Genomic DNA, 9,947 nt, shown 5'->3' with positions numbered 1-9,947 from the left:
TCTTTCACTTGGCTTCTGTAAGGACCAGGCAGAACGGTGTTACCTGCACTCAGGAGAAATGAAGGGCTGTCCTCCTTTTCCTTCCCCGGGGGCACAGTGGCCCAAAGAAGGTGGGGGGCAATAGATATGATTCCAAAGGACACCAGTTAAATTCATTTATATTCTGTGGCCTTTACTTAACTTCAGGGGACACTTTCAGGCTAAACACCCTATATTAGAAACATAAATCTTAAACTGTTATGACTAACACCTGACCTTAGACTCCCTAAACCAAAATAATAAACTAACAATTGTTCACTGCTTAATTGCTTTTGCACTTGTCTCATCTTAGACGACACAAAGGAGATGAGTTTCAGAGTAACAGCCGTGTTAGTCTATATTCGCAAAAAGAAAAGGAGTACTTGTGGCACCTTAGAGACTAACCAATTTATTAGAGCATAAGCTTTCCTGAGCTACAGCTCACTTCATCAGATGCATATCGTGGAAACTGCAGCAGGCTTTATATATACACAGAGAATATGAAACAATACCTCCTCCCACCCCACTGTCCTGCTGGTAATAGCTTATCTAAAGTGATCATCAGGTGGGCCATTTCCAGCACAAATCCAGGTTTTCTCACCCTCCACCCCCCCACACAAATTCACTCTCCTGCTGGTGATAGCCCATCCAAAGTGACAACTCTTTACACAATGTGCATGACAATCAAGTTGGGCTATTTCCTGCAGAAATCCAGGTTTTCTCACATCCCCCCCACCCCCATACACACACAAACTCACTCTCCTGCTGGTAATAGCTCATCCAAACTGACCACTCTTCAAGTTTAAATCCAAGTTAAACCAGAACATCGGGGGGGGGGGTAGGAAAAAACATCAGCAGTTGCTTTGTTGCAAGGATAAGTTAACAACCACATACCACACAACAGAACCACTAACCCAGGAACTTATCCTTGCAACAAAGCCCGTTGCCAATTGTGCCCACATATCTATTCAGGGGACACCATCACAGGGCCTAATAACATCAGCCACACTATCAGAGGCTCGGTCACCTGCACATCCACCAATGTGATATATGCCATCATGTGCCAGCAATGCCCCTCTGCCATATACATTGGTCAAACTGGACAGTCTCTACGTAAAAGAATAAATGGACACAAATCAGATGTCAAGAATTATAACATTCATAAACCAGTCGGAGAACACTTCAATCTCTCTGGTCACGCAATCACAGACATGAAGGTCGCTATCTTAAAACAAAAAAACTTCAAATCCAGACTCCAGCGAGAAACTGCTGAATTGGAATTCATTTGCAAATTGGATACTATTAATTTAGGCTTAAATAGAGACTGGGAGTGGCTAAGTCATTATGCAAGGTAGCCTGTTTCCTCTTGTTTTTTCCTCCCCCCCCCCATGTTCTGGTTTAACTTGGATTTAAACTTGAAGAGTGGTCAGTTTGGATGAGCTATTACCAGCAGGAGAGTGAGTTTGTGTGTGTATGGGGGTGGGGGGGGGGATGTGAGAAAACCTGGATTTGTGCAGGAAATAGCCCAACTTGATTGTCATGCACATTGTGTAAAGAGTTGTCACTTTGGATGGGCTATCACCAGCAGGAGAGTGAATTTGTGTGGGGGGATGGAGGGTGAGAAAACCTGGATTTGTGCTGGAAATGGCCCACCTGATGATCACTTTAGATAAGCTATTACCAGCAGGACAGTGGGGTGGGAGGAGGTATTGTTTCATATTCTCTGTGTATATATAAAGCCTGCTGCAGTTTCCACGATATGCATCTGAGGAAGTGAGCTGTAGCTCAGGAAAGCTTATGCTCTAATAAATTGGTTAGTCTCTAAGGTGCCACGAGTACTCCTTTTCTTTTTACAAAGGGGATGATGTGCACTTTCTGGCTCTCAAACAGTAGCCCCGCGCGACCACATTTGAGTGCAAAATATTGCAGGGGGTTGTTTGTCGGAATAATAACAATATAATAACTAATCCCATACATGATTATCAGGGAGAATACTAACAAGGGAATCATGCCATCACACATGGAAACGTTTCCATAGAAAAGAACTTTGTGGTGCTTTCTGGTGGTGTTGTTTCTCTTTCTTTTAAAAGCACTTCAATGTTGGGTCAAATAACAGCGGATCGGGTCGGTTCAGTTATTTCCGCTGCAAGGAAGGGAGGAAGGAGGAAGGAAAGGGGGTGTGGGGGGGAGATGAAGAAGGTGAGGGGAGGCTCAGAAGGAGGGGCTGGGCAGCGCTCTCTGCCCCGCTGCTGGAGCACAGCTGTTGCAGCTGTGGCGGGGAGACGGCGCATGCTCAGGAGGCGGCCGGCGCCAGGGGTTGTCTCCCTGCGGTGGGGCACCCGCCTTGCAGAGCTCGGCTCCCCCAGGGAGGCAGGCGGCGGGGTCCCTCCGAGGCGGTGAGAGCACCGCCGGCTCCCCGCGCGCCGGGTGTGTGCCTGGAAAGACAGAAAGTTGATGAGCCGGAGCCAGAGGCTGCTGCAGCGTGCGCGGCCGGTGCGCTCTGCCCCCGGCCCGGTGAGTGCGGGGGATGCTGGCGGCCCGGTGAGTACCCCACGCGTTTCCGGGAAGCCCCTTCCTGCTGCCGCTTCACAGCGCACCGAGGGCCGGAGGGGAGCCGCAGCTGCCTCGGGTTAGATGCACGAGCTTCCCAGAGCCCCGGAGAGGAGCGTGGCTGCTCTAGCTGCTGCACCGGGGCCAGTGCCTCTTTCTTCCCCGGCTCTGCGGCCGCTTGGGGGTTTCTCTCGCCGCCGCATGGGGCATTTGCGGGAGGCTGGGTGGGAAGGGGGAGCTGGCTCGCGGGCAGGACATTCCACGCTGCAAACTTTCCTCCAGCAAAAAACCAGGTTTGAGGAAGGTTCCTGTGTGTGCTGCTCCGCTCGGGCAGTCTCTGGTATGCTCTCTTCCCCCTCCTGCAACACCACGTCCCTCTGGTCAGACACTGGGTTGATTGTCCTCTGTCTTGCCCCTTCAAAACGGTAACTCGGTAGCGCCCTAGCTGGGTGATCATCTTCTTCCCCAAGTTATATAAGTGTCAGTCTTGCTCCTTTCACATGTAATAATACCCGTTTCGCTAAATATATTGGGAAAAATATTCCAAGCCTCTCTTTGGAATGGCTGATAAAATCAAAAAGAACAGGAGTACCTCTGGCATCTTAGAGAGGAACAAATTTATTAGAGCATAAGCTTTTGTGGGCTACAGCCCACTTCATCAGATGCACAGAATGGAACAATTTATATATATATATATATATATACACACACACACACACACACAGATAAATTGGAAGTTACCATACAAACTGTGAGAGGCTAATTAGTTAAGATGAGCTATTATCAGCAGGAGAAAAAAACTTTTGTAGTGATAATCAAGATGGTCCATTTAGACAGTTGACAAGAAGGTGTGAGGATACTTAACATGGGGAAGTAGATTCAATATGTGTAATGACCCAGCCACTCCCAGTCTCTATTCAAACCCAAGTTAATGGTATCTAGTTTGCATATTATTTCAAGCTCAGTAATTTCTCCTTGGAGTCTGTTTTTGAAGCTCTTCTGTTGCAAAATTGCCACCCTTAAATCTTTTACTGAGTGGCCAGAGAGGTTGAAGTGTTCTCCTACCGGTTTTTGAATGTTATGATTCCTGATGTCAGATTTGTGTCCATTTATTCTTTTGCGTAGAGACTGTCTGGTTTGGCCAATGTACGTGGCAGAGGGTCATTGCTGGCACTCTATGTTCCATTCTACGCATCCGATTAAGTGGTCTGTAGCCCACGAAAGCTTATGCTCCAATAAATTTTGTTAGTCTCTAAGGTGCCACAAGTACTCCTGTTCTTTTTGCGGATACAGACTAACACGGCTGCTACTCTGAAACCTGATAAAATCAAACCACCCAGACCTATTTTGAAACTTCTGCAGCAGAGGGAAATGAATGTGATTAGTGGGTTTGGCATTTGTGTTGTATTTGGAGATACAAGCAGGGGCACAACATTTTGCATTCAGGATCCTCTTGAAAGAGTTACCCCTATACCAGTCCCCATTGTGTATTCTTTGTCCGCATCGCTCTACCGGATATACCTTTGACCAGCAGGGTAGTTCAATTTTTGTGCCCCTTCAGTTGTTGGCCACTCAATTATCAATGATATAAGGGATGTCAGTGATGTGTGGCAGAGTGTTTATGACAGGGGTGGGCAAACTATGGCCCACGGGCTGGATCCTGCCTGCGAGCCGTTTTAAGCCAGCCCGCGAGCTCGTGCTGGGGAATGGGGTCTGGGGCTTGCCCTGCTCTGGTGCTCCATCCACGGTGCTGGGTCGGGGGCCGCACCACATGGCTCGGCCCCGCTCCGGTGCTCTAGCCAGGGCGCTGGGTCAGGAGCTGCTCCGGCGCTCCAGACAGGGCGCTGGGTCAGGGGCCGCACCACGCGGCTCCTGGAAACTGCGGCATGGCCCCCGTTCCAGTTCCTATGTGCTTCAATGGGAGCTGCAGGAGTGGTGTCTGCGGATGGGGCAGCGTGCAGAGCCACCTGGCTGCACCTATATGTAGGAGCCGGAGAAGGGACATGCCACTGCTTCCGGGAGCTGCTTGAGGTAAGCGCTGCTCAAAGCCTGCACCCCTGAGCCTCTCCACTCTCCCCACCTCCCTGCTGCAGCCCTGATCCCCCTCCTGCTCTCCAAATTCCTTGATCCCAGACTGGAATGCTCTACTGTACCCCAAACATCCCCAGTCCCACCCCAGAGCCTGCACCCCCAGCTGGAACCTACACCTCTTTTTGCACCCCTCCCCCAACCCTGATCCCCCTCCTGCATTGTGAACCCCTCGGTCCCAGCCCAGAGCACCCTCCTAGACCCCAAACTCCTCTTAGGCCTAGATCCACAAAGGTATTGGGCTCTTAACTTCCATTTAAATCAGTGTGTATCCCCCCCTACCTTCTCCAGTAGAAGCACTTGTGCCACCATCCAGAAAGGCAGAGTACCAGACATAATCTTTGATTCTGTATTCTGCACGTGTTTGAACAGAGTTGTATTTAGTGGTTAAAATTATACATACTCCTTACACAGTTTTAAAACAAACCCTAAACTCTGATGATATTGATTTAAGAGGACACAGTCTAAAAACTGCTGATTTTGTTAATGAAGTTCCCCTCCATCCTGAAAACATTTCCACTGGCGTACTTATCGAATTATTGTACAATACATTTCCTGAGCAGAAATACCTATGTAGATATCTGAAGTGTGCTTTATGGGGGATGGCCTTACTTTAACTTTCCAACAGGGGTCACTACAGGGCAAACAACATTCATAGAGATTATAGTGTAAAAACAACTACTATTGCGGGCAAAGGCCTGAATAGAATATTTTAAAATAAAATTGCAAGTTAAAGCATTATGTTTTAAATTTATGAACTACAAGTTTTAAGTGGTGTAACAAAAAGGTTTATAGAACACACTTGACAGTGTTTCTCAAATTTGTAACTGAAGCAAGTCTGGAAGTATCCATACACTCTGCTTCAATAACAACTTTAACATTATTAATGAAGTGGTTGGTTTCTGAGTTGTTTTGAGGTTGTGGAATCTATGTAATCCACAATCTGGAAGCCTTAGATTTCTCTGTAGACATAATGCTGTGCCTGGTCTGTTTTCATTATTCATTCTGGCTAATAGAATTGATGGGATCAGCTGCCATAATTTCATACAGAGATACTTGTCCCTTTTGCAGAGGGCTAAATAGGAGAATGGCAACTTCAGCCTTGAACATCTTGCTTCTCTCCTTTTCCTAAAAGAAATTCCACCACAAATAAGCAAACCCCCAACTACAAAACAATCTTTATTGCTCCTGGTGGAAAAAAATCAATGTTCACATCACAGCAGGAGTCAAATGAATTTACATCAGCCATATGAATCTGGAACTGCTCATTGTCATGGAATGGTGAATATTTTGGAAAGTTCCTGAATGAATGTGATGCAATTACACATTCTTCCTGTTGTGAAAATGACAGCTTTATGCTAAGGCCATGTCTACACTACCACTTATGTCAGCAAAACTTATGTCGCTCAGGGGTGTGACTATTCCACCGCTCTGAGTGATATAAATTGTGCCAGCATAAGTGCTAGTTTGCACAGCGCTATGTCAACGTGACAGCTTCTCCTGTCGGCATAAAGCGTCTTCGCCACACATGCTGTAGCGGCGCAGCTGTAAGTGTAGACATCCCTGTGTCAAATGATGAATAGCAGTTTAAGGAAACAGGTGCATGTTGCCCTGAGAAGGAGAAGCCTTTTGGAATGAGACCAAATGTATTATTTTGAAAGAGATACAGTCCTTTCCATTTTTGATAGGCCCCTGACAACCCTATTTACACCTCACCCTTGAGTTTTCATATTGCATCCCCTGCCACTCTGGTGTAGACGCCTTGTGGAATGTATTAATTCAGTTGTTCAAATAGCCAGAGGAATCGTTGAATGGCTCCGTCGGCTGCTAGAAGCTTGGAATGTTGTTTGTCCCAGTTCCTGCTGGCCTTGGGAGTAGAAGATTGGGAATTGAACCCAAATCTGCTGCATGGCCATGCAGTGCACTGGGGTTGTCTACAGGTAACTTACAGTCAGTCATGCTTCGGAAATACTCAAATCCACACACCTGTAGCATCGTAGAGCAACTCATTGTGCATCTCATGCTGGCTGCAGGGAATTATGATCCTTGATTTACTGACTATTGCTCAGTTTCCTTGGAGTTGCTTGCTGCTGCATTTCAGAGTAGCAGCCATGTTAGTATGTATCTGCAAAAAGAAAAGGAGTACCTGTGGCACCTTAGAGACTAACCAATTTATTTGAGCATAAGCTTTCATGCGCTACAGCATGCATCCGATGAAGTGAGCTGTAGCTCACGAAAGCTCATGCTCAAAGAAATTTGTTAGTCTCTAAGGTGCCACAAGTCCTCCTTTTCTTTTTGCTGCTGCATGAGTCTGCTAAAAAGATGTACAATAAGCTATGTTGTCTGCATTCTGTTCCTCTAAATTTGGTCTCCTTGTTCACTTTCTCCTTTCTTGTTGAGGGATGGTATTGAGGATAAAGAGTTTCTGGGGCTACTGCAGTATTCATAATAAACCATGGAAATAACATGGATGGGTGATGGCCAGTCATTATATAGCTGCCTCAGATAACATCATACACATGGATGAATTTCACTGAAGTTTGTTGTTTTGGCAATGCCCTTGGCAGAATTCTATGCATTATCTATACGTTATCTTGTATAGCATTCAAGTCCCTTAAAGGAACATTTTCAATATGAAAATCACATTTCCATCTGAAAATATTGTTCCTACCAATTCTTGTTATGGGTAACCCCACAGATAATGAGGACAGAGCAGGCCTGGAGAAAAAGTGTACATTTCTCTGTTTTCTGTTGCTCTGTGCATTTGGTGGCACTCTGTTTCACTGTTCTGTTGAGGCCCATGCAGTGCTCTGTGCACCGGCGTAGCGCTCACATGCATGCTCCAGTAGACTCTGCAATTCGGTTTTCTGCAGTAGGAGCATCAGCAAAGCTGGCCTTTCGGTGCTACTGTTATTTAAATTAAAAAAAAAAAAAAAAAAGGTAGTGACACGCATTCCAGTAAAAAAGACTAGAAGTTATATTATGTAGAAAATAATGTGGTGTGCACATCAGCATGCTCAAATGGATTAAGTCCAGGCAAGTTTAATATTTAAGTCTCCCCATTCTTAATAGTTTTGGATTTGATTGCACCCTCTATAATTTGCAGTTGCTTTTGTTATAGATAGGGCTCCCTGCCCAGGCCTTGTCAATAATGGATTTTTATGGATTGGTTTTAAAATCATTGCCTAGAGGATTGAATAATAATAATAAAACCTCTGGGGTTCAGAGGATGGGGGAAATATCAAATTCCAAATAGCTGTTTTTAAATAGCAGATAAAACACACATTTGGTTTGCTGACAAAACCTTTTTATAGAACTTTAACTTCACATATCCTCTCTTCCATTTTCAAGTATTTGAATATGAAGATTTCTTTTCATATATAAAGTTTGTTAAGCTCTTCTCTTTTTTCAGCACTTGAGCTTCATAAATAGTATCATGGCACAAAATCTATGAGAGGAAAGCTCTGTTGCTTAGAAACAGTCTGGCAACAGACCCAATTTAAAAAAAACAGAGAGAAAAAAGGCAAGACAAAAACACGCTCCCTCCTCCGCTAAAAGGGGATGGTTGAAAAAATTCTGAAATGTTAGCAAAAATTTTGGGAAAGAATAAACAGGAAAAGTGTTGGTGACATTCTTGCAAATTCCTTTCTTTCTCTACTTCCTGCCCATTTTTAACCAGTTAACGAGTTTGTCATTTTTGTCTAAATTTGAAGGAAAAAGGGAAATATTGCAATTTCCCCCGTTTCTTTCTCAACCATTTCTACTGCTAAAGTTTCTCCAGGGATTGATGTTTTCTGTAGTGTAATAAACCAATGATCTAGTTTGGTTAGCTCAGACAATCGAAAAATGGGTGTAAATTGGAGGGAGGGGAGCTGGTGGAGTGACAACTCAACACTTTCTCGTGATTCTTAAAGAAGAAATGATGAAAAGTGATCTTGAAGCTAAAAGGCTAAAATGTCCAGTGTTTCTTCCTGGATTGTAAACTCTTTGGGGGTGGGACTTTTTGTTCTCTTTGTACAGCATCTAGCACAATAGGGTCCTTGGTCTGCGACTGGGGCTTCTAGGTGCTACCAGGACATAAGTAACAAATGAATGAGGGGCACATTAGGTTTATTTTGATTTTGCTAATTTTTTTACGTTTACATTTTTTATCTTATTGTTAATGTTATGTTATTCTTGATAAGACAATATAAATACAGGAGTGTGTGAGAGAGAGATATGATCACAAAGAGTTTTACAAACTGTATAGAAATTTCCTCCCCCTCCCCTCCGAAAAGCAATTAGATTTGGGATACAATGCAGCAGCTATTTAATGTTTATATTATTATATACTATGTCTTTTTTCCTTTGAAAGTTCTTCAAAAATTCTACTACATTCCTAACATATTCTGCCCTTGTTGTTATGCTTCTGTGGTTCCCACCAGCAGATTAAAATGTGATATTTTTTCCCACCTCTGTTACATTCTTACACCTTCCTGTTGGTAGTTTTCCCTGTTGCCCTTACATGTAATGTACACTTTTGTTTACATCACCACTGAATTTGGCCCATATGTCTAATTCTTGTCTATCACTTAATTTTCAAAGGAGGATTGTAAATGTTTTGGCTTATCAGTGAGTGTGTATTCTTTGTGGAGAACTTAATGAAAGCTCAAGATTTTTATCTCTTTCCTATTTTTTCTTGTTTATTTCCCCATGGAAGCTCAGTTCAGAAGCACCACCTAGTTTTGCAGGGGAGGGTCTTGCTTTCTAGTCCATTCTCTAACTGGGGCACTGCAGATCAGTGGTTTTCAAACTTTTTTTCTGGGGACCCAGTTGAAGAAAATTGTTAATGCCCGCGACCCAGCAGAGCTGGAGATGAGGGGTTTGAGGTGTGGGAGGGGCTCAGGACTGGGGCATAGGGTGTGGGGGTGAGGGCTGTGGGGTGGGGCTGGGAACGAGGGATTCAGGGTTTGGAGGGGGCTCAGGGCTTGGGCAGGGGGTTGTGGTGCAGGAGGGGGTCAGGGCTCTGGGCTGGGGGTGCAAGCTCTGGGGTGGGACCAGGGATGAGGGATTTGGGGTGCAGGAAGGGGCTCTGGGTTTGTGGGGGGCTCAGGGTGAGGCAGGGTTTGGGGCATGGGGTTGGGGCACGGACTTACCTCCGGCGGTTGCCAGACAGTGGCACAGCCAAGGTTTTAGAGGCAGGCTTCTCGCCTGTTCTGGTACTGAGGACCATGCTGCACCCTGGAAGCGGCCAGCAGTGGGTCCGGCCCCTAGGCAGAGGTGCTCAAGCGGCTTCACACGGCTCTCACCTG

The 9,947-nt window shown here is 45.3% G+C and overlaps 1 protein-coding gene across 1 annotated transcript in view; it reads left to right on the top strand.

Annotated features, from left to right (window-relative positions):
* Positions 1–2,341: 2,341 nt before the first annotated feature.
* PALD1 (phosphatase domain containing paladin 1) overlaps positions 2,342–9,947 on the top strand; it is a 193,048-nt gene continuing 185,442 nt past the window's right edge. The window contains exon 1 of the mRNA XM_073353587.1: positions 2,342–2,559. Within this exon, the coding sequence (XP_073209688.1) occupies positions 2,546–2,559 (14 nt within the window). The 5' untranslated portion in view covers positions 2,342–2,545. The remainder of the gene's footprint in view (positions 2,560–9,947) is intronic.

This window comes from Lepidochelys kempii, chromosome 7, assembly GCF_965140265.1.
Source record: "Lepidochelys kempii isolate rLepKem1 chromosome 7, rLepKem1.hap2, whole genome shotgun sequence".
Lineage (NCBI taxonomy): Eukaryota > Metazoa > Chordata > Testudines > Cheloniidae > Lepidochelys > Lepidochelys kempii.
This window is presented reverse-complemented; position numbering and strand designations above follow the sequence as displayed.